The 26,077-nt window shown below is 34.0% G+C and overlaps 1 protein-coding gene across 3 annotated transcripts in view; it reads left to right on the forward strand.

Annotated features, from left to right (window-relative positions):
- Positions 1–26,077, forward strand: part of DYM (dymeclin) — a 619,494-nt gene that overhangs the window by 363,238 nt on the left and 230,179 nt on the right. The window contains exon 14 of one of the 3 annotated variants that reach the window (XM_074206163.1): positions 19,353–19,517. The exons of the other annotated variants lie outside the window; for them this stretch is intronic. Within the exon in view, the coding sequence (XP_074062264.1) occupies positions 19,353–19,517 (165 nt within the window). The remainder of the gene's footprint in view (positions 1–19,352; positions 19,518–26,077) is intronic. 3 annotated transcript variants of the gene reach the window in all.

Genomic DNA, 26,077 nt, shown 5'->3' on the forward strand with positions numbered 1-26,077 from the left:
GACTGGATTTGAACCCAGGTACTCCTGACTCCAAGGCCAGTGCTTTATCCACTAGGCCACCTAGCCGCCCCAAAAAGTAACTCTTTTTTAATAGCTTCCTTAAGCTAATCTAGAAATGTGCTTTCCAAATAAGGAGTCCCCCACCACATATGATTAATTTTCTTATATTCTTTCACTAGCATAGTTATATGATATAAAAATTTTTTCTTTTGGCCTTTTTATCTTTATAATTTTGATTTATCAATTTTTCTTATTTTAATAATGCAAACATTTTGTTCTCTCCCTTCTATAGAATGTCTTCTAATAACATGGAGTCTTTCCATCTTATTAATTCTGACTCATGTTCTTCAAGCTACCAAAGAGACTACATTGAATGTTTTGATCAAATATTTAGTGCGTCATTGACCTTTTCCTCTCTGACTTCCATTAAGAACCTCTAGAAGTAACTTTTCTCTGATAAGTCTTTTTTTGTTTTTGGTCAATATATGGACCTGTGTAGAATGAGCCACTGGTATTTAGGGTGTGGTAATCTTTTCTCAGTTACTTGTCTGACTGCTGTACAAGTAATTTCTTTTTGAGAAGTTAACAGTTTCTGTCATTTTAGGAAACACTGTGGAAATATTTGGTTTTGTTCCCAGATCTCTGACTTAAGTTCTGTTTTGAAGTAGTGAATTATGAGTTTTCTGAACACTCAGATGAAAAATGAGAGAATTTTTGGTGAAAATTAAAAGAGGCATAATAGCATGATTTTTTTAGTCAAAATTTCCTTGCTTGAGCCAAGTTTACAGAACTAAATACATCTGTTATGATACCTACCTAATAAGGGATTAGAATATTTAAGGATGTGAGCCTGTCATCCATATTATTATAATGTTACCTTTACAGATGCAGCTGTATACAGGGGGAAAAATGCAAATTTGAAAAGAATTCACTTTAGTTAAAAGGTTTCTTTTTTTTAAATTGTGGTGGGTTGATGTGGATTGATTTTTTGATTGCCATTAGAAAAAACCTTTCAGGGCGGCTATGTGGCACAGTGGATTGAGCACCGGCCCTGGAGTCAGGAGTACCTGAGTTCAAATCCAGCCTCAGACACTTAATAATTACCTAGCTTTGTGACCTTGGGCAAGTCTCTTAACTCCATTGCCTTGCAAAAAAGAAAAAAGAAAAGAAAAGAAAAAACCCTTAAAAAAAAAGGAAAAAGCGTTTCCTCATAATGTGAGATTGAATAATGAAACTAAATGAAATTACATTAGAAATACTAGAGACCTAATACTACTTAAATTCATGAGCACTGCCAAAAAAAAAAGCCCAAAGCAGATGTTTTACTGAACTAGGTTGATAACATCAACCCATTTTCATTGATTGAGGACAGTTATTTTTTTGAATGACCATAGAAGTGTTCTAACTCTGTAAGGCATTTTATCTAGTATGTATTTTTCTAACTCTTACAGATATAATATGAAATAAATATTTAATCATACTTAGCAGCATTACTCTTTTTTATGACCCTATGTGGTTTACCCTCTCTGACTTAAAGTGTATGGAATATATCTTCAAGAATTGAAGCTCAGAACTTAACTTTTCCTGAATAATTTTATTATAGCTCAAAATCAGCCTACGGTTTTGTTTAAAAAAAATTTATAAAATATTACTTTACAACTTAGTTTTTTGGTAGATATTGTTTATAACTATTCATTGATGAATTTAAACATTTATAATCCCTGATGTATTGCTATTTGTATTTTACTTTTTTCTGAGCAAACTAAATCACATCTCATGAAATCATTAGCATAATAATCATTTTAATTTTTCCTCTGAAAATTAAAGTCTCCTTTTTCTTTAAATCACATTTAAAAAATAAGTGAAGTTAGAAGTCAAACTGAATTTTTCTGTCTTCCAAAGCTGGTTATTTTAGAAAGGAGAATGTACTTAATTATTTTTATTTAATTATTTTAAAAAACCCTGTACCCTAGAAATAATTTTGTATTAGGAATCATTTAATGCACAGTTTTGCTGCATACTCCATAATCTCTCTCTCCAAAAGATATTCTTTATATGCATTCAATGAAAAAAAGACTCCTTTCTATGAGTTGAACTTCTCTACCAAAAATTGCATGCATAGATGACAGGACTATTAGGATTATTGTATTTAAACTAAAAGATTGTTAGAGAAAGGAAAGGAAGGAAATAGAGTTCTTATCTACCAATTATTTATCACTCTACTTAAATATATTTATTGATTTATTTTCATCTAGACTCCTGACAACTTATAAAATTAATTTGTGCTAGTATAATTCTGAGTATTTTGTCCTAGTTATTCTCAAAATGTTGAACATGTAAGATTTCCACAACTAACTTTGATGAATATTGATACTTCACAAAAGACAGCAGTTACCTAGACATATATGTACTTGAGCCTAGCAAAGAGAAATATTCTACTTCAGGAATTTATAAAACAACATAAAGACAAAAACCATATCTGAAATAGTGTACATTTTTACATTTTCTTGCCAAATTTATCTGGATTCTATTGAATATTGCAGAATTAGGTTTTGAATAAGCAAAAAATAATTTAATAAAATGCCTTTTAGTTCATGACTTAGCTAAAATATTTTCCTCATTTAAAAATTGTATCAATGACATTTTTTGTCTTATGTGATTTGTTTCAGAATATTCTGAAATTTAATGACCAGTTTAGGATGATTGTTCTATGTTATCTTATGCCGCAGATTTGACTTAAGTTTAGACTTATGTAATACTATGCATTTTAATTGATTTCTTTTATTATAATCAAAATGACTTCATATTGAACTGATTTTTTGATTAAGACTAAAAATATATGATCACAAATGTTCCATTATTCATGATGAGTTGTTATTAGGGTTTTGTTTTGTTTGCTTGCTTGCTTGAATTGCTTCTTTTATTCTTTTTCTTTTTCTTTTTCTTTTTGAACAGAATGTCCATAGATTTAAAAAAAAAAAAAGACCTGGCAGTGTTGTATTATGTCATCTCATCCCCATTGGGCCATGATAAATTTTCCAGTGTCTAGGCCAGCCCTTGTGTGCTGGTAATCCTTGTATGCTGGTGATTCCCGGGATATTCTTTGTTGGTAATGAATTTTACTCCAGGAAAATGACTTATACTGCCAGGGAGTTAAATGACTCAAATAATGGAGGTTCCACCACTGTTAGAACAATTTTCCTGATATTCATCCCAGATTTGCTTTGCTTAGTTTTATCATAGCATTCTAACTTTATTGGCATGCTATTGATTCTATCCCAAACACTACCTCTATGATCCTAGCCCCTTACCCTCTCTCTCTACCATAGATTCTCAGTTATAAAAATGAAAGAGGTTGGGTGTCCCCTAGGGCTTTTTTTTCTGTGCCCTCTTCTGTTCTCTCTCTATCCTGTTTCTCTTATTGTCACTCACACCTATGAAATCTTAGTGATGATTTTATCCATCCATCTCTCTTCAAATAATTCTTATATCTATTTATCTAGCTCTTACCTTTCTGCTGACCTCCATATTCTTATCTCCAGCTGCCAATGATACATCTCAAATTGGATGTTTTGTAGATACCTCAAAATCAACACAATCAACTAAAATTAAATTATTTACTTTTCCTCAAAAATCATCCAGTATTGAGGAGCAGAGCCAAGAAGTCTGAGTAAAGGTAGGGACTTCCTTAACTCTCCCAAATTCCCCTTCATACAACTTTAAAAACAGCAAGGTCAGATTTCACTGGAGTGAGAATGAAGCACATCATACAAAGCCCTGCTCTGGAAGCCAGTTGTAGACTTTGAGAGTATCCAATTGAGACAACAGGGGTAGCATCTTGTGGAGATATCAGCCCCTAGATGAAGGGGGTTGACCAACTGATGAGGAGAAAATTACAGGAAACCTTTTGCTGATAGCAGGATCTGTTGTATTGCTCAGACAATACAACCCCAGATTGTTGTCCCAGGACAAAGAGGAGCAGTAGTATACTAATGCTCATGTCCTGTGAATATCAGTGACTACTTTTAAGGTGAAAAAAATATGTTTTATGATTTTACAGGCCAAGACAACAGTGCCCAGGCATTTGTTTAGATTATACTACCTTATGGGGCAGCTAGGTGGCACGGTGGATAGAGCACCGGCCCTGGAGTCAGGAATACCTGAGTTCAAATCCAGCCTCAGACACTTACCTAGCTGTGTAGCCTTGGGCAAGCCACTTAACCCCATTTGCTTTGCAAAAAAACAAAACAAAACACAAAAAAACCCTAAAAATAAAAATATTATACTGCCTTAGAAGATTTAAGAACTTTCAGACAGCCTCCCCACCCTCTAACCCCAGAACTAGCACTGAAAACAGCAGCAAAAGAATCTGATACTTGGAATGGTGCTTTTTCTACCCTAGGATCAGGGTTCAACTTTAACATAAAATCAAACTACAAACTCAGAATAAGACAACAAATCAGAATAGCTACATGTAGAGCCTCAAAGAAAAATGGGATTTGGTCACAGACTGAAAAAGAATTCCAGGAAGAATTCAAAAAAGATTTTTAAAAAATCAAATGAGAGATAGAGGAAAATTTGGGGAAAGAAATGAGAGATACAATAATGAAAAAAAGAATCAACAGCTTGGTAAAAAGAGTCACAAAAATTCACTAAGAAAAAGAACTTAAAAAATAGAACGGGAAAAATATTGAAACAAGTTTCTCTGATAAAGACCTCATTTCTTTAACATAGTGAACTGAGTCAAATTTATAAAAAATAAGAATCATTCCCCAACTGATAAATGATCAAGAGACATTAATAGTTTTCCAAAAAAGGCTAGCAATGCAATCTATTAATATTTTTTTTAAATATCCCACTTCACTGTTGATAGGAGAAATATGGGTTGGAACAATTGTAAGGTACTATCTTATACATATTGTATTGACAGAAGGAGAACATGATAAATCTAGGAAAGGATATAGGGAAACGGAGACATTGGTGCACTATTGGAGGAATTGCAAGATGATTCAACATTTCTGTAGAGCAATTTGGAACTGTGGCCAAAGGGTTGTTAAATCAAGCCTATCCTTTGACCTAGTGGCCACTGCTACATATGTATTCCAAAATAAATGAAATATGGGGAAGAAAAGAATCTGTATATATGGGGATATTTATAGCAACTCTCTTCTGATGGGGGAGGGATTGGAGATTGAGGGGATGCCCAGCTAGGAATAATTGAAAAAATTGTGATATGTGATTGAGATGAAATGGGATTCTGTTATGAGAAATGATGAACGGGATGCTCTCAGTAAAAAAAAAAAATGAGCAGATGCAATATTTCAGGATGATCAAGTGCGAATAACTTACCTTTTCTCAGAAATGCTTTGACCCAAGAGAACTCTGAAGGACTGAGAAAGAATGCTACCCGTCCCAAAGACAGAACTGATGGTATCTGAATACAGACTGAGGCAAACTTTTTTTCCCACTTTGTTTCTGTGGAGTGTGGTGGAGATTATGTTTACTTTTACAATATGACTATCGTAATAATGTTGTTCATGACTATGCATTTTTAACCTATATCAAGTAGCTTATTTTCACAATGAGGGGCAGTGAGGTGGAAGAAGGGGGAATGAGGTGGAAGAAGGGAAAGAATTTAGAACTCAAGGTTTTGGAAATAAATGTTGAATCTTATTTTTTTTTGCATATAATGGGGGGGGTTAATTTTTAAAATAGAATTGACCAAATTAAAAAGAAGGTACAGATGGTAACTAAAGAAAATAATTCCTTAAAAATTAGAATTGGACAAATAGAAGCTAGTGACTTCAAGAGATATCAAGAAAAAATAAAATCAAAAGAACAAAAAATAAAAGAAAATGTAAAATATCTCATTGGAAAAATAACTGATCTGGGAAGTAGAGCCAGGAAAGATAATTTAAGAATTATTGGAAAAGTCATGATTCAAAAAAGAGCCTAAACATGATCTTTCAAAAAATTATCAAAGAGAAACTGTTGTGATGTCCTAGAATCAAAGAGTAAAATAGAAATTGAAAGCGATCCCTAGGTCAAGGAGAAAATATTGCTAGCAGCCAGAGAGACACAGTTCAAATAACATGGAGTCACAGTGCAGATAACCAGGATTTAGCAACTTCTACATCATATGATCAGAGGCTAGGATTGTGATATTCTGGAGGACAAAGAAGTTAGGATTATAAGCAAGAATTTCCTACATAGCAAAACTGAGTATAGTCCTTCAGAAAAAAAATGAATAATCAATAAAATAGAAGATTTTCATGTATTTCAGATGAAAAGATTAGAACTGAATAGATAATTTGATTTTCAAATACAAAATTCAAGAGATGCATAAAAAAGCCAAAGTAAAGGCTTATTATGAACTCTATCATGTTTGAGACAGGTGTATACATCAACAGAAGGCATGGATGTGAGTTGATCATGATGGGATGATTTCAACAAAATAATGGATGAGGAAGGGGTATGTATTAGGAGAAGGGGAAAAAGAAAAGTAATATGGAGTAAATTATTTTACATAAAAAAATGAAAGAGTTTTACAATGGAGGGAAAGATGCAGGGGTTGGGAAGGAGGCATGATGAGTAGCATTTGAACCTTACTCTAAATGTAATTGGCTCAACACATTCAGTATATAGAAATCTATTTTACCCTACAGGGAAATAGGAGGGGAAGGAGATAACAGATGTGGTCAGCTGAGAGAAGGGAGGACAGGTTGGTGGAGGCAGTGGACAGAAGCAAAACACTTTTGAGGAGGATGAAGGGGAGAGAGAAAGAGAGAGAGAGAGAGAGAGAGAGAGAGAGAGAGAGAGAGAGAATGAGAATCTTAAATGAGGGGAATAAGATGGAGGGAAATAAAAAATTAGTAATCATGGAGCAACTCACTGGCTCTGGAGGGCAGGAGGACCTGAGTTCAAATTTGGAATCAGTCACTTAATAATTGCTTGGCTGTGTGACCTTGGGCAAGTCACTTAATCCCATTGCCTTAAATAAATTTTAAAAAATTAGTAACCATAACTGTGAATGTGAATAGGATGAACTCACCTATAAAACAAGCAAATGGCACAAACTAAAAACTAGAATCTGACATTCTGTTGTTTACAAGAAGCACACTTGAAGTTGAAGAAGAGAGGCACACAAAAGAAGCTATAGCAATATATATTATGTCCAAACTGAAGTAAAAATTTAAAAAGCAGGAATAGGGGCGGCTAGGTGGCTCAGTGGATAGAGCACGGGTCCTGGAGTTAGGAGTACCTGAGTTCAAATGTGACCTGAGACACTTAATGATTACCTAGCTGTGTGGCCTTGGGCAAGCCACTTAACCCCATTGCCTTGAAAAATCTTAAGAAAAAAAAAGCAGGAATAACAATCATGATTTCTGACAGCAAAAATCAATTTAAAGGAGATAAGCAGGAAAACTAATTTGCTAAAAGATATCATAGACAATGAAGTAATATCAGAACTATGCATATATGCTATGCATCAAATCATAAAGCATCTATTAAAGGAAAAGTTAAATGAGTTACAGGAAGAAATAGATTGTAAAACTGTTATATTGAAGATTTCAACTTTCCTCTGTCAGAATTAGATCTTACCACAAAATAAATAAGAAAGAAGTTAAGGTGAATAAAATTTTAGAAAAGTTAGATATGATATGATAGACATCTGGAGAAAACTAAATTGAAATAGGAAGAAATATAACTTTTTTCTCAGCAGTACATGGCACCTACACAAAAATTGACCATATATTAGGCCATATAAACTTAACAGTCAAAAAAGGTAGAAATATTAAATCCATCCTTTTGAGATCATGATGAATAAAAAAAATCATTTAATAAACGGCCTTGAAAAGATTGATTAAAAATTAATTAGAAACTAAATAATTTAACCCTAAAGAAACAATCAATAATTTTATTAAAGAGAATGACAAAAATGAGACCACATGCCAAAGTTTATGGGATTCTGTCAAAGTAGGACTTAGGAGAAAATTTATATCTGTAAATGCTTACATCAAAAAAAAAGAGAAACATCATATCAGTGAATTTGGCATGCAACTAAAAAAACATTAAACTTCAAACTAAAAGAACTATAAACTTAAAACAGTTTACACCACCAAGTCAGAAATTCTGAAAATCAAAGGAGAAATTAAATTAAAAGTAAAAAATAAGCCATTGAACTAACAAAACTAGGAACTAGTTCATGAAAACTTCAATAAAGTAAATAAGCACATGGTTAATTTTATTTTAAAAAAGAATACCAAGTTACCAGTATCAAAAATGAAAAGGATGAATTCCCTCTCAATTAAGATGAAATTAAAGAAATTATTAGGAATTATTTTATCCAAGTATTTGCCAATAAATTTGACAACAGGGAAATGGATAAAATTAATTAATGAATATTGTTGAAAAATTTTAAAATACAACTCTAACAGAGATTACAGCATTATATCACAAAACTCATACTCTTTGAGGCATGTACCCTTTTGCTAAAAAGAGATTAGACTAGATTTTGTCTGCCATCTCTTCAAACTCCCAGATTCTTTACTTCCTAATCTATATACAGGATAGCAATATGAGGAATGTAATTTGACCCTCCTAACTTTTGGTTTGCTATGCTGAATTCTCAGTGATTTCTAAGTTGCCTTCCAATTTTAAGATTCTATGAAGTATCTTTGTGAAATAACTATTGGTATTTCTGTGTGGCAGATGATGTAATGGTAACAGCTGACAGAAGGAAAGCAAAATCACTCTTTGTTAAGAGAATTGAAGCCCACAATAGGTGAAGATCTAAGATAGTTGAATGACATCCTAGAATATTGGAAGAACTTGAAAATATGATCACAGAATCACTTTTAATAATCTTTATGAAATAATAGAGAAAAGAAATGTTAAAATTTTAGAAGTGAGTTGTCTCAATTTCCAAAAAGGGAAGTTGTTGGTCTTGGAAGTTGCCAATCAAAAGCTTGATACCTGTTCAAAAATTATTAAACTTATACTTGTGTATACTTTTTGCAAAGAGAAAAGGCACAAACACAAATGAGTTTACTAATAACAAATCCCACAAAATGAAATTTTTATTTTGGACAGTATTATTTGAGTTGTGATTTTTATTGTTGTTGTTTTGTCTTTCCTTCTCAAAGAAGACTAGGACATCAGGTGATAGCATGACAAGCATATGAATTGGATTTGAGTGAGGGGGTGCTGTGCTAAATCACCAGCCTCACTTTTTCCTACAGAGCCATCTGGATCTACTAGCCAGATATGAATCATGATGACTGAAGATGGCCATAGATGTGAGGCAGTCAATGTTAAGTGACTTGCCCAAGGTCACACAGTTAAGTGTCAAGTGTCTGAGGTAGAATTAGCAGTCCCATCCACCTGATTCTAATACCAATGCTCTATCCACTGTGCCACCTAGATTAGGGGAAAACCATAGATATTGTGTTTGTATATACACGTATATGTGTGTGTGTGTATACATATATATATATATATATATTTGTATGTATACAAACATATACGTTCAAATACATATACACATACACACACACACACACAGAGAAAAGGAGAAGAGAGGGAAGGAAGGAGGGAGAGAGATGTGGGGAAGCCACATTGACTATTGGTCAGAGTTGTTGATTTTTGATCAGTACTATTGGACTGGGATCCCCACAGACATTTCTAGCTATGGGATCAGGGGCAGATCATTTAATCTCTCAGCACCTCAATTTCTGTTGCTAAGCTTGAAGCAGTAATAATAACTGGCATCATTTTAAAAGGCCAAAAAGCACTTCACACACATATTTTCCCATTTGGGCTTCTCCAAAAAACCTGTGAGAGTGGTAATTCTTTGATATTTTGATGGGTCAGGGATCTCACCATTTTGGGTAATCCCAGTAATGATGCAAATGTCAGATAATTAGTTTATCAATTTAACCATCCATGGCTGTCCTCCCTGTGCTTATCCTTATAGTGTGCCAAGGGCAGTGTCTTGGATACATGATATATTTTAGCTAAATTTGGCAAGTGATCGATTTTTGTGCCAGATGGTCCAACTCTAGTTCTTTTATTCCATTCTCTTGTTTTTCTAACTTGTAGGAGCTCTAAAAAGGAAAATGAGTAGTCTGAATTTCATTTCCCCTTTGTCCTCTACTATGTCATGTTTATCTGAGATGTCAATTCACAATAATTTACCAGAATGTGAACTTCAGAAAAGAAATTGAAGAAGAAAGTAAATCAGGGGAAATCAGGGGAAAAGTAGTCAGTAGATAATAAGACTGTTTTCAACTACAAAATGAGCCAATCAGGAATGGATATATATTCATGGAATTACCATCTACTTTTCTCAAATGTGTAAAATAAATTTGACAACTTTTTATGTCTGTTACTCAAGAATTAAATGAAAAAAAAGCTAGCTGAAGGAAGATGTAAGAAATAGAGATTTTTGTATTACTCTTACTCTGAATATAATCTTAAAATTTTAGGCTCTCTAATCCAAACCCCTCATTTTACAAATGAGTGAAGTAAAGCCAGCACAAATGAAGTGACTTGTCTAAGGTCGCACTCAAAAAAATAGCGCCCTTTCTATCATGATCATATATACTTTACTGTTGTTTGTCCTTCCTTTTCAAAGAGAATCAATAAAATCATGGTTGATGATTAATCATAATTGGATTAAAGTGAGACAAACTCATCAGCTTCACTCCCTTTTTCAAAGTCATTGAAGTCCAGTGGCACCTATTGATGATTTGGGATGCAGTGAATGACCTTGATGTCTTTAGTGACTGACCAAACTCTTAAGCACTCAACAGGGATTGATTGCTTCAGCTACCTTCCTTCCTGGCCATTGGAACAACTTTTGCTCATCTGCCTATTCCAGGGAAGATCTTCATTCATATGACTAGGATATTCATCTCCTTAACTCACCAAAAGGGTTGAGGTCTGTTGGATTATCCTCAATTTACTTTAGCCTTCTGGAAAGTCAGTGTATACTACAACTTATTGGAGCCACAGGTGAGACATCAAAATTGGGTGAGCAATCCTGAAAAGGGCTCAGAAAACCATCACACCAGAGGTACCATATGTCCCTTCTATCCCCTTCTATAAGATACATCCTTTTTTGAAAAATGTGTGATCTAAAAACTGGGAGCATCATATACAGTAGCTGTAGATTTTTTTTACTTGCATTTCCTGCTTTCTCACACTTGTTGTCTTTGAGCTCATTGTTTCAAATTTGTTACCAGTATGTTAGGTTACATTTTGCCACATTCTGTGCAGAAATGACTTAGAAAAGATTTTCATACAGTGCTGAATTCAAGTTTAAAGTGATCCAGTTTGCAAAAGTAAATAGAAATTATGCTGCTGAATGCCAGTTTGGTACTCCTCCAACTGAGAAAACAATCTGAGACTGGCTACAGGAAGAAGAAACCTACTGAAAAAATGACAGCAGAAGGTCATGAGAGTCAAATAGCCTGATTTCAAAAGGGAACTGAAAAGATGGATGGAAGATCACAAAGGGCAAGTGGAATTCTTGTGTCCACAAAAAAGACTCAAGCATGAGGCAAAAATTCCTGATGAAAAAGAAGTAACTGCTTTCAAAGGAGGACACAAAAGGTGCTTCAGGTTAATGAAATGGAATGGACTGAGCATGCATCCACACACCAGACTTGCCCAAGGAGGGCTTGTGGTCAACCACAGACCGGAGCACAGGTAGGAGAGCAGGCACAACCTCTCCTAAGACAGTGATTCATCATCAAACACAGATGAGGACAAGCCAATGGATGGGAGTTTTGATAGTGATGAGGAATTGTATGAATTTTATGATGAATAAAACTGGAGTTCAATAACTTTATGTGATACATTTTTTTGAGATTTCTGGCTCCAAAATTAAGGTGCATCTTATACATGGGGAAATATGGTAGTAGTCCTCCTAGACACCATATATACACCTCATATGTTAGAGAAAAGGTATAGTGTGTTTCTGACTGTGACTGATCAGACCAATAAAAACAGAATGCTCTACCACAGGTTGGGCACAAATATCCATGTGAATACCTGAGATGGTTACTCTAAACTTATGCATCTCACATTTCCATTGATGTGTTTCAATTCTTCCTTGCTAATAAATAACAGCACCCTCTCTTATGAAGGTACACCATGCTGGCCAGTCCTGTGCCATTATTTCCCTTGCTGCACAATCATTTCAAAATTCTTAAGAGAAATCTTTAGTGTCCTTGTATGACTTTTTCTAAGCCTCTGAGTAATCAACACCCTCTAAGTAATTGATCCTTAATTGTGGTTTTGAGCTTTTTAGACAGGAAAAAATTTATTTCGATGCCTATTATTATTTTATTGCTACAGTAACTTTTTTTAGTCTACACATGTGATTTCTTCAATATGAGGACCTCCTTTCACCTATGTTAACTCTATAACTCACACTATTAGAGCATAGCAGTTTAATAACTAGAGTGAGGAAATTTGTGGTTCAAATCTTGCCCTAGGCACTTTTCAGCTTGTCTTTAAAATGGGGATAATTGTAGCCCTTAGTCCACATTGCTAGTAGGAGAATCAAATGAGAAAATATATGTAAAATGTTTTGCAAACTTTAAAATACTGTATAAATGCTAATTGTTGCTGTCATTTTGGAACTTTGCCTTAAACAGTGATGTCAAACTCAAATAAAACTATATAGTAAGATCCCTTTGGGCTGAATATTGATTTAGTCTTCAAATGCAATATCATTTATATTTTACTGTATTTCAATTATTTTAATATTTACAATCACATTTTATCTGGTTTGGGCCACTGGCTACATGTTTTGACTCTGTGACTTAGGGTACTAGGTGGTTAAGTGACTTTGGTGGTGTTTGCACAGCTGATAAGAGTTATTACCCAATAGGGGCGACTAGGTGGCACAGTGGATAGAGCACTGGCCCTGGGGTCAGGAGTACCTGAGTTCAAATCTGGCCTCAGACACTTAGTAATTGCCTAGCTGTGTGACCTTGGGCAAGTCACTCAACCCCCGTTGCCTTGCAAAAAAAAACTCTTAAAAAATAAAAATTAGGTCTTCATGACTATCTACTACATCTGTAGTAAAATACTTCACTGTATTTTAGTATAAAATAAGAATTACAAAATGTTTTATTTAAATAACCTTATACTAAGATCCTTCTTAGGCACTGTTTTCAACTTGTTTTTTCCCCAATGGATTTGAGTACTGTTTTAAGAGGATATGTTTTCATAATCTGATTTAGTTGGGAATGACAAGATTTAAAAACATTTCAGATCTATACATTGCATAATCTTGGAAATTTTGTTCAAGGAAAAGACTTGGAGGAGATTTTATTTTTCTCTTTTAAAGACAGTCTCATTCTTAAGAAATAGCAAATGTTTTTAATGGGATAACTCCAGACCACATTTACTGATTTCCCAGGCTTTAATTTTCTTGATTTTCCAGACATTAGCTCTGAAGGTCAAACTGACATCTTAGAGCTTTAGTATTGAATCTCATTATATTAAGATACATGTTGTTCTGTTTATCAGAAGGAAACTTTGACTTCTATCCACTTTCTCTATTTTGGATAAAGATTAAAATTTCTGCTATAGCTTTTTTTTTTTCCTTTAAAGTCTTGATTCAATTTTTTTTTAGTATAGTTTCTATTGTTTAAGTATTCTTGATTTCCTTTGGTAGGCTTGGTGCCCAGCCTATTATTAGTGCCAAAAAGAAGGAACTACTTTAAAAGAGATTAGAGGAGGTGTGGGGGAAGGGAAATCTAAGTTTATTTTCACCAGTCCTTTTTCTGCTTCCTAAGAATTTTCATGATGAAATAGGACCTGAAATTTCCCTTAAATGACAAAAGACTTGCTACAAAAAATTATACCTTTATTTAATTCTTACCTATGAATTCAAATTTTCCTTTTCCTAAGCATAACAAGGTATTTTTAGTAAATATAATAACATTACTCTGAGTCTTTATCATTGATTGACAGATTTCTCTGAGCAACAAACACAAACTCCCCTCATAATTCTTCATCTGTAAAATGGGAATGATCATTCCCAATTATATCTAATTCATGGAAATATTGTGGGGAAAACCTTAGATTAAAAACAGAGATAAAAAACATTCAGCAAAGTCTTCCATGATTTCTTTGTGGATGAAAGAGTGAACTGTGAAATGAGTTATGGTGCTTTTATGTGGATTTGTAGCTGGCTAAATATTTGTATTCAAAAAAACTTTTGTTGACAACTTTAAAATTCAGAGGGCACCTAGGTGGCACAGAGGATAGAGGGCTGGACCTGGAATCAAGAAGGCTCATCTTCTTGAGTTCAAATCTGGTCTTGGATATTTCCTACCTTTATGACCTGGGCAAATTGCTTAACCCTGTTTGCTTCTGTTTCTTCATCTGTAAACTGAGCTGGAGGATATGACAAACCACTCCAATATCCATGCCAAAGTATGCGCCAAATGAGGTCCAAAGAATTGGATTGCACTAGACAAATAACAATGATAATCTACAGAGAGCATAGATGGCTTCAATTAATGTTTATTAAATTGAATCTGAAAGATTTCCAGTATAATCTAATGGTATTCAATCTTGACTCTGTTAACATTTGCATTCAAGACTTAGATATATTTATCAAAACTTTTGTAAAGATATAAAGTATTTGAGGATATTTTATTATGGGATAATTATGAAAATGGCAGAATACTTAAGTAAATTTAAGTAAACTGCTTAAGTGATATATAAGTAACCTACTCTTCTAATGGTACAAATCACAACCCAACTGTATCATCTCAACCTATTCATCTCTTGTCATGTACTCCTATAATTTATCCACATAGAATTTGCAGACTAAGGATTAGAAAAAGATTGGACAGATTGAAATGCTGGTGCCAACCCAACAAGATGAAGCTTATAGCTTTGGTCTAGAATTCAACAATTCTCTTACTACTTTCTTTCATTCTATTATACTCATATTCATAAAACCCTTATCATTCCTTTTTTATAGAAGTGGAAATTGAGGATTAAAGAAATTAAAAAACTTGAGTTTTAATTTATTCATATGACTAATAAGTAACATAACCTAAATTTAATAACTTAGGCCTTCTGACAATTACTTTGATGTGTTTTATATTTATTGCATGCTACAAAGTCTTTAAAGAAATAAGTCATACAAGTATAGAATGTGACTGTATATCACCTAATTTGACAGAATTTCATGAAAAAAGATCCTAAGAGTTTGCATCGACCACAGCACAATATAATTAAAGAGTGGGATGCAGTTGCTTAACAGACTAATGTAGTTCTAGGCTGCATGAAGAGAAGTATAATGTCAAAATAATGGGAGATAATAAATAATGTAATAAATAATAAATATAAATAATATTTATAAATAATAAATGTCATTGTCTCAGTACAACCATTAGACCACATCTGAGGTGTTGTTTCATTTCAGAATGCCAAGTTTTAAAAGAAATATTAATAGACTATAACATTCTTAACAAGGATGATGAGAGGTCTAGAGACTGTCTTCTAAGAATGATTTTATAAACTCATGTTTCTTTAAGCTAGAGAAAAGGAAACTAAAGGAAAATTTGGCAGATGTCTTGAGATAACAGATGAATTATAAACAGAGAAAGAAGTAGGATTATTTTGCATTACTCTGGAGAGTAGAACTGAAACCAGTGTTAAAAGGAAGCAAGGAGAGTCCATTTCACCTCATGGATAAAATTATGACATCTAGTCAGCAAGTGTTTATTAAGTATATAATATTGGACAGGCCCTGTAATAAGTTCTGGGAATACAAATACCGAAGCAAATAAAACTACTTTCAGACAATTTATATCTTGGGGTGGGGTGGGGGTAGATCAACGTTGAAAAGGAATATAAAAAAAATTTTAAATAAAAAGGGAAGTTGTTGGGGGGAGGGAGGGAGAAGAGACATGGTAAAGAACATCTACAGTAAGACGTGAATGCTTGAGAGAAATGAAGACATGCTAACCTGGGAACATTTTCCTTAAAATGGAGGTTTTGGGAGGAATTGACCAAGAGAAAGGGAATGCTGGCATAGTCAGCTTGCAAGAAGGTCTGACTTCAAGTTCTGCCCCTGATATATACTAGTTTTATTGTAGCCACTAGATTGTTTGAGTTTGGTTCTGCCTCTGAGGAATCACCACTCAGACCTGGGAAAGCAAGTGTAGAAAGAAAATAAAAATTTATTAAAAGAAGTTACCTCACATAAAAAAGTGATAAAGGGAGAGAGACAGAGACAAAAGAACAGTCAAGAAAAGTAGACTAGGCCAAACAGTCAGAAACTACTGACCCCAGCAGAGATCCAACCCAGACTTTTATGGTCTTGCCCCTTATCCCGAGGGCAAAAGGTGAATTCCCTTTCCCCCTTACTGGAACTGGAATTAGGTAGAGGGTTGAAGCCTGAGGAGATCAGGATACAAATTTTACATTAAACAATGAAACAATGGTAATCAATTTACATCTCAAGAGTGGGGAACCATCACCCAATTTAACAAGATTTAACTGCCTTTAGAATTTTTTCTTTCTGCCACATTCATAATTCTCTATATCTTTTCCAGGATAGTCAGTTCACATCTCAAGAGTGGGAGATCTCCACCCAATTTAACATGATTTAATACCCTTTAAGATTACAAATTTTGTTTCTGCTAGTTCACAGTTCTCTACATCTTTTCCCTGCATCAGAATGAGCCCTGGACAAATCATGTAGCTTTGAGAATGCAGACAACTTGTTATGATGCTAAATTTCAGATAAATTGGCATTAATGGGGGGGGGGGGTACAGTAAATGAAGTTCCTCATACAAATAATAGCCACCAATTATGGAAGGAATATATGAACTTTCAAATCCAAAAAATGAATGGGCTGCCTTCCTTTTTTTCTTTTTTTTTTTTTTAGGTTTGTTTGCAAGGCAAATTGGGTTAAGTGGCTTGCCCAAGGCCACACAGCTAGGTAATAAATGTTTGAGACCAGATTTGAACCCAGGTACTCCTGACTCCAGAACTGGTGCTTTATCCACTGCACCACCTAGCTGCCCTGGCTGCCTTCCTTTCAATGGAGATATTCAAGTTCATTCTGGATGACTTGTCTTTCAGGTTTTGTACTAGATATTTTTGGATGTTATCTAACTCACCACTTTCCAGTTGGTAGAGATGCTAGAATTTCAGGCACTTCCCTATATGTAGATGTTCTTTTACTTAATATATGCATTATAAATCAACTTTTTTGTTAAATCCAGTTTCCTTTTTTTGTTTATTTGTTTGTTTTGGTGGTTGGTCTTATGACTTCATAGACAAACAAAAATATTCTAAATCCTCATCATGGGATTCTTTCTATCCTCTAATTCCTTTGCTTCTCAAGTCTCCATGGTTTTTGAATAAATTCAGAATGGCAATTTAGTTTCCATATTTGCCTGAATTAGTGATTGAGTCACTAGTGTTGCCAATGATAATGAAAACATCAAAAGAAACATACATAATGAATTACATTCCATGTTCATCAACAATATTAGTTCTATAGTATCATAAAAACCGCTTTGGATTCAAAAAGAAATTCAGAGGTAATCTTATCCACTTTCCTCATTTCTTGAAATAATAAGAAATGCAATATTAATAAAATGAATCAGCCTATAAACATTTTTATTTGTATATTTCTAAGAAAAACACTTGAAGTATTAGGAAGTTTAATAGATATTTGCTTAAAGTTGGAATATACTAGATTGAGCCCATTAAAAAAAAAGCTTCAGCATAGCTTGTATTTCCTAAAGGTCTTTAATCATCCTTCTGATTCTGCTTTTCCAGGTTATTATTTTCATATAAGAAAGGATTGTTGGGTTGTGAAGATTAAAAGTGTCCTAGAAAGATTCTCTAGAAAAATCTTAGGGTCGACAGTTCTATAATTAAAAGGCTCATCAAGCCAAATTATAACAATGGAAATGCTATACGATACTTTATTAGGGAATGAGCATAATATCTCAGTAATTAGAGAGATTTGTTAAAATTTGTTTCTAATATCAGCTATACTGGGTTAAGCACAGATAAATATATGCAAATAATTATATGAGATTGAAAAGTAGTTCTAAAAAAGCAAGTATTCCTTCAAGTTTTATAAAATACAACTTGGAGTTAAACTGATTTTTAATGAAGCAGGATAAGCCATTCTGTCTCTCCTCTGCCCATTAACAGCTTGGGCCACTTAGAACTTAATTCCCAGTCCAAAAGAACAATGCAGGAAGCACTTTATTTACAAAGCCCTGAGAATATTAAACCAGGAAGGAGGCAAGACCAGAGAGTTGAATGAACTTCAGCTCAATGTTAAAGAGGTAATTAATGCCGCACAATTTCATCCTGTTTTAAAGTATTTTTAACTGGTCACTCCGCATTTTTACATTGTTTTATCTCATGTTTCCCCTTTATACTTCTTTAAATGATTAATACAATCAAATTAATTTAAATACACAAATTTTGTCCATATATGGAAATTTACCTATTTACATATTTCAAAACTGAACTACTATGTTTTTTGAGATAAGCAGATTTTAAAAATAATACTCACGTAGAAATGAATTCCACTGCTTTTCATAATTATCAAAGCAAGGTTTTCAAAGACCAAATGTCTCTAGAGGATCTTCTAAAATGTTCAATGTTTGTTTATTCTGCTTATCAGTCAGACAGCATATTTGCATTGCTAACGTAGCCTAATTCAAAATGCAGTTGGTTTTGAATCTCCTCGATTGGTTTTTGTAACCAGAAGTTGATCTGAATAAATTAATATTTCTAATATCTCATGTGTATTTATGTATTATATGTGCCTGCCGAGAGAGAAGAAAAGAGATAGACAAGGCTTTCTAAGACCTTTCACAAACATTTCATTTGATCTAGATAGTCCCAAGTAGCCTTCTGGGTAATATAGTATAATCTCTATTGTATAGACTAGGAAACTGAGGTTGAAAGTAAGTGCTTTGCTTCTAGAACCTGAATCAGAACCCGAATTTTCAGGGTTTGTTTGTTTTTTTAATCATCCAGGGTTCTTTCCTACTCAATGGGCCAGTTTTCCCATATGGAAAACTTTATTTTTAGAATTCCAGAGGAAGATAATGGCTTCAATAATTTTGCCCAAATGCTCATTTGGTTTAATGGTAACACCATCACAACCATTTTTTTCCTGCCATTTTAACTTTATTTCCTTTTTATAAACCACTTACTTTCTCCTTGTAGCATTATCCACCAGTGGCACAAAAACTTTCTAGTTGTAAAACGTTAATTAGTTTCTGAAAGGAAATATCCTCTCTGTTTTTCTCCCTTCACCCTTGTCTTTCAGTTATACCTGCCGCCACTTGCGGAGATATGTCTCTGTCCTGGACAAACTGTATTTCCCCCACTCTCACTGCTCTACGCTGCAACATTGCTTCTCGACCCTCAGTGACAATGGAGAGGAACTCCTGTCTTTAACTTGCTCTCACATTCTAAGATCCTATGCTTCCAGGTTATTAATCCCTGCTGTCCATTGACTGCATGCTGCATGTTCTGTGGGACCAATCTTTGCATGCTTTTTAAGGGAAGAGATGATAACTAAATGATTAAAGTGGGAGACTTGGAAATTAAGTCCAACTAATACTTCTTTAATTCTTATGAATGATGTTCAGATTTTGATTCCTAAAAGTGTAGCACTGAGAACTTCATACTGTGCTTTACAATTCAAAGAACAACATCGTCTCAGCAATAATGTAATGTATAAAATATATATACACATATATGTGTGTGTGTATGCACAGATCTATTTCCCAGAATTGTCATGCTTTGGTACCATATGGAAGCCCTTTGATTATGCTTAGAAAAATAGAAATGCAGCTACTTACCTGCATTTTAAATAAACTCTACAACAAAGCACTTGCAATCTAATTTTGAACTATGGATGTGACCCATAGCGCATGCCTCTTAGCTAATAGCAAGGTGCTGTTCCCTTAAGTTCAGCAGATGTGTTCTATAGGAATGAAGAAACAGTCATTTTGGTTTTTTGCATTTCATATTCATTTTATTTTCATAATAAAGAATGATGGTTTGACTATATCATGGAAGAATTTAGATCAGGAGTCATGATGGTGGTAAACATGAACAAGCCATTAAACTCAAATAACAAAGAAAAGCAACACTTAAGAGTGTAGTGTTGCAGCACCTTGGCATTAAAGTATTGTCCTTTGTTTAATAAGCATTTGCTATAAATCAAAGGAGAAATTATACCCACCCTATACTATTAGCTGGATAGATGATTTAATAGAATATCCACCTTGACAAATGTTTTAGTAACAAGAGGAAAATATTGTAGGATATGTTTAACCAGAACATGAAAATACTCCAAAATAAAAATGACTTTTCCAGCAAAAAAAAAACAAAACAAAACAAAAACACAATAACAATAGACCATTGAATAAATCTAAATAGAAACAACTTAGGGAGTCAGGAAAAAAAATGACCAAATGACATACAGATGGACAGAATTTTCAATTTGTAAGAAAGAAAATATATGGTACTCCATAGTAAATTTTGATCATTTTTCTAAAGAGACAAATGGTCTAACCTATTGAAAAATTAATTAGGAAAAAACTGGCTAATAAAATCTAGAAACATACCAAACTTTGAAATATGGATATGTAAAAACATGTTGACATAAGCAAACATATTTTCTTTTGGTTAATCTTTTGTGGAGTGATCAGATTTTCAGAGAAGCCAGTAAGGGTGAGGTAAAACTGGTAGATTTGTTTATAGGAGGAGGATTGAAGAGAATTACACTGTTTTTTAGGCACTAGACCAGAATATACAGTCTCTTTCAGATTGTGCTAACAGTTTCAGATTTCTGTGGCAGAGGAGGGAACAGAGGTACATAACTTTGGAAAGAATCCAAGAAATGTGAGATGAGGAAAATAAGGCAGAGACAAGAGTTAAGGAAAGAAGGTGAGAAGCCAGCACCAGAGGCAGCATAGCTGACTTCTGTTTCTGGCCTAGATATCTAGGCAATGCTCTCTTTTTCTTGCCTCAAGCTTGATTTTTTTTTTCCTTCTCTACTGAGCCTTGTTAACTTGAGTACTGCCAGTCAGGGCTAAACCTAGAAGGAAAATAAATAGCATTTACCTAGCTCTGTAAGGTTTGATCCTTAGAATGTAAGGTGAATAGTGTTTTCAAGCTTACTACCTTGTGCCCTTTTAGCACTACTTTCCCCACTCTTGGCAACCCTTCATTCTCTTGTGCTCCTTTGCCTAATATAGGCCTATTTTATAATCAATTCTGTTAAATAATTCTCAGAAAGGGGCAGCTAGGTGGCACACTGGATAAAGCACTGGCCCTGGAGTCAGGAGTCCCTGGGTTCAAATCTGGTTTCAGATACTTGATAATTACCTAGCTGTGTGGTCTTGGGCAAGCCACTTAACCCCATTTGCCTTGCAAAAAACCTTAAAAAAAATAATTCTCAGAAAATACTTTTAAGGATGACTTCTCTCTATAATATTTGAAATCTAATAGGGAATTCTTTAACAAGTAAATATGTCTGTGACACTTACTTGGGGAACCTTCCTTGTTGATCAGCCCCTAAGAATAGTTCTACCAGCTTCCCATTCCTCTCTCAGTGTTTCAGTTTTGGGGATAGAAGATGTGACCCTAACATTTTTTTGAGATTCCCTCTCTTCTGCATTGAAACTGTTTTAATTATGTCTCTTTGCTTTGTCTCTTGCTAGTTTTCATGCTCCCTTAGATATGGAGAATGTTTGGAATTGGTACTGTGGGAGAAAACAGGATAACATAGTAAAACTGGACCAGAAATCAGGAGACTTGTATTTTCATCTCAGCGCGGCTAATAACTAGATGTGTTAGTTAAGACCAGTCACTTAATCACTCTTAGGATCCTCAGTTTTCTTATCTATAAAATGAACAGTAAACTAAATTTTGTCGGTTTCCACCTAAGAAATTATGATTCTATAAAGAATTACACTCCTTGCCATGCTTGTATTAAAGACAATTTATTGGACTCTTAGCTGGAATGCGAGTGTGATCTGACAAAAACAAAACATTAGTATTTATTTGCAAGTGACTAACATCCTGTATGCACAGTGTTACATAGGTGTGAGATGGTCTCTAAAACTGAGAAACATTCTAATAATAACCATAAAAAGGAAAAAAGCCCAAATATCTGAATAGAGCAATCATAGACTCACTTTATTGACTCTAAAAGCAAAATGTAAAAGCCTTTTGGTTATTGTTAAGAATATTCAGAAAGTAAAAAACAAAATATATCAATATTATGTATTATGAAATAGAACTAATTATTAAAGGAAAATGCATTTTTACTCTCCACAGTTCTCTGCCTAGACCAACAGTCACTATTCCTTTTTTTTTTTTTTCCTTTTTTAGGTTTTTTGTAAAGCAAATGGAGTTAAGTAGCTTGCCCAAGGCCACACGGCTAGGTAATTATTAAGTGTCTGAGTTTGGATTTGAACTCAGGTACTCCTGACTCTAGGGCCGGTGCTCTATCCACTACACCACCTAGCCGCCCCTGATTGTTAAATTTTCAGTATGAGCATTTGCATCTTGGAGATTAGTAGTTGTTACAAATCAAAGTTCATTGTCTAGACTTAATAAAGTAATGGAGAAAATTTTAATAATTCAAGTTTAACTTAAAAGTGTGCCATGCTCTCCAACCAGCTCTTCTAAAAGTTGTGAGGTTTAGAGAGCTAATTGTTAAATATTTACTAACACACAAGGACTGAGAATCTGAATTCATTACAGATAGTTTGTTATAAATAAAATCAAGACATTGGGACCTGTTTAATAAAAAAGATAGGCTTCAAAGATAAAGCAAAAAAGTTTGTACCTTCATTAATTAGAAATCAGTTTGGAGTTTCTAGTTATTCTTTAGGTCAATTAACTTCTCTTTCATTTGCTTCCTTGTTAATTTTTTCAAGCTCAGTATGAAAAGATTTTCTATCCAAACCTTATTCATTTGATTTGGTCCATAATTATTCTTTCACCTGTTTTTTGAAAGTTTCCTTCCCCTTTCTAGTATACCCCAACCTCATCACCATTCTCCATCTAGTCCACAAAATTGTCCACTGACACTAGCACTTTTGGTGTACTTCAATAGGATTATATATTTACTGATCAAATCTTCACCAGTAACCCTTTGGCAAGCCATCGAGTTAACTATGTTGCATATCGAGAAGCCCTGGCTAAAATGATCTATTCATCACATATTTATTGATTACCTATTATGTGCAAGGATAAAGTATAGTAAAGTTGAAAGAACTTTGTGTTTAAAGACAGATAACTTGAGGTTGAGGTCCTGGCCTTACCACTTACTTGCCATGTGCCTCTAGGCAATTAGTGTCACCACCTTTAGCCTCAGTTTAGTGATAATTCCATTTCCTTTTTCACAGGATTATTGTAAGGAAAGTATGTCTTAAACCTTACAATTCTATGTAACTGAGTTTCTAGAGTACATCATTTTTTTTTTTTTGCAAGGCAAGTGGGGTTAAGTGGCTTGCCCAAGGCCACACAGCTAGGTAATTATTAAGTGTCTGAGACCAGATTTGAATCCAGGGCCGGTGCTTTATCCACCTTGCCACCTAGCCGCCTCTACATCATTTTTTTTAAATCTATATATCTTCTGTTTGATGCACATGCCTGCTACATGCTAATGGAGATACTAAAAAGAATAAGTGAAGTGTATGTTTTATTTTATTTTATTATTTTATTTTTGCAAAGCAGTGGGGTTAAGTGACTTGTCCAAGGTCACATAGCTAGTTTAATAAGTGTCTAAGGGCAGATTTGAACTCAAGTCCTCCTGAAAATAGGGCCAGTACTCTATCTGGTACTCTACCTAGCTGCCCCAAAATGTGTCTTTAAAAACTAATATTTTGGGGCAGCTAGGTTGCACAGTAGATAGAGCACCGGCCCTGGAGTCAGGAATACCTGAGTTCAAATCTGGCCTCAGACACTTAATAATTAACTAGCTGTATGGCCTTGGGCAAATCACTTAACCCCATTGCCTTGCAAAAACCTAAATAAAAAAAAATTAATAATGTGAGAATAGAAATAAGACAAATAGACACAAAAAGATAATGTGTTATACAGATATTGGGTTATAGGAGCTAGAGAAAATCATTTCAAATTAATCTCAGGGAAATCTCAGAAGTGAATTTGAGTTTAATCTTAAAAACTTTTGTAAGAAATCTAAAGTAGAAGAGCCTTCCAGGTGAAAGTCTTACACATACAGGTGAATAGAGATAGGAAAAAACAAATGTTGATCTTGGAACAATGAGAAAATTGTTTTGGCCTATGTAGAGCAAATTCATGGGTGAGGCTGTTGAAAGGTCAGGTTGCAGATTGCCTGAATTGCCAAGCTAAGGAGGTCAAACTTCATTCTTTTGGCAATTTTGAATCATGTAAAATTTTTGAAGGGGGTAAGTAAAATGATCAAAATGCTATTTAGAAAACTAAAAGAAATGGATTCATATGACATTTTGAGAGAATAGACAGTTATTGGGAACTGATGTAAAAGCCAAAGGAGAGTAAGCAATTGAAAATAACTAAAGTTTCTCACTGAAGAGAAAAAACTTAATGACACCATTAACAGAAATAGGGAAATATGAAATTAATTGGACTAGATAGCAATTAAGCCATATCATTCTAAGAGTCTGTGTGGACACTGTTTTGGGGGATAGATTATGTTTGTCTTTTAATATGTTCAGTTTTTAGGGACAGGAGACTATACATCAGACGTTTGTAAATGCAAAATGGGAACTGAGAGCAATCTGATTGGTGGGATCATAGATCTGGGACTGGAAAGAATATTAGAGATTATCGCTTCCCTCTTTACAGATAAGAAAATTTTACAGATAAGAAGATCATGCCTATCTAGTTGAATCCTCACTGTTCTTTTGGTTTCAGACTTCATCAGTCTAATCATGTAATATCTCTGAACTTCATTTTCCCTCATCTGATGACCTCAACAGTCATATTGATACTTTTTCAGACCTAGTTCTATAATCAAGTGACTTAGTGTATGAGTTAAAAGATTTTATTCTGTGTTGTATCCTAGAGCAATTGCTAATAGTTATGTGCTATATCACCATTAAAATCATGCTTATATTCTTATCCATCAGCAAGCAAGTATTTATTGACTCCACATGTCTAAACTACTATTAGGTTCTATAGCAAAACAGTAGATTTGCATTCTTACAGATAAATAATATAAAATGTTTTACAATATATTCGGCCCCAAAATTAAATTTACTCCCAGGATATGTGTTTAAATATAATTGTTGAATCATTGAAAAATATTATTCTGAAATAACTTAGGTTGCATATACTTAAAATTGGAAAGTGGAAACAAATGCAATTTTGATGACTCATAGTAAATATAGTATATCAAATTACCTTTTAGATACTATTTTGCAGAAATAGTTACCAAGAAACTACCTATTAGGTAAACTGTAATTGTCCCAAAACAAAATATTTTCACTGATCTTGGAAAAAAAATCCAGATGTCACAAATGTTCATGTTTGCCCAATGGCAAACTGAATAGTTTAAGATGAAAAAGCTTTGAAATATATTGTTTGCTTTTCAAGCCAGGAAGGCACTGTTAAATGAAAGAGGACAATAAAAGTATAACATTCAGAAAAGGTCTAATATTCTGTTTTTACTTCTGAAGATTTTTGTTTTTCTTTGTTTCATTCCTTAAGACCTAAGTGAAAAACACTGACCCTTGAAGCACCTTCTGCCAGGATAGAGCAGACCTCCATTGAAATTTAAAGTTAAGGTTGCCTAGAGTACTGAGTGATTAAAGTGAATAAGGTTTCACAGCTATAATGTCAGAAGCAGGACCTGAATCCAGGATTTCTTGGTAATGAAACTAGCCAACTTTCTACTGAATGCCTGCTATCAACAAATGTCATTTTCACATTTTGGGATGATAGCAATTCAAAACTGGTTAAGGTTTGTTTTGTTTTAAATAACTGTACTTGCTTTCAAGGATCTTGTATTCCATTGAGTTTAAA

Source organism: Macrotis lagotis, chromosome X (assembly GCF_037893015.1).
Source record: "Macrotis lagotis isolate mMagLag1 chromosome X, bilby.v1.9.chrom.fasta, whole genome shotgun sequence".
Taxonomy (NCBI): Eukaryota; Metazoa; Chordata; class Mammalia; order Peramelemorphia; family Peramelidae; genus Macrotis; species Macrotis lagotis.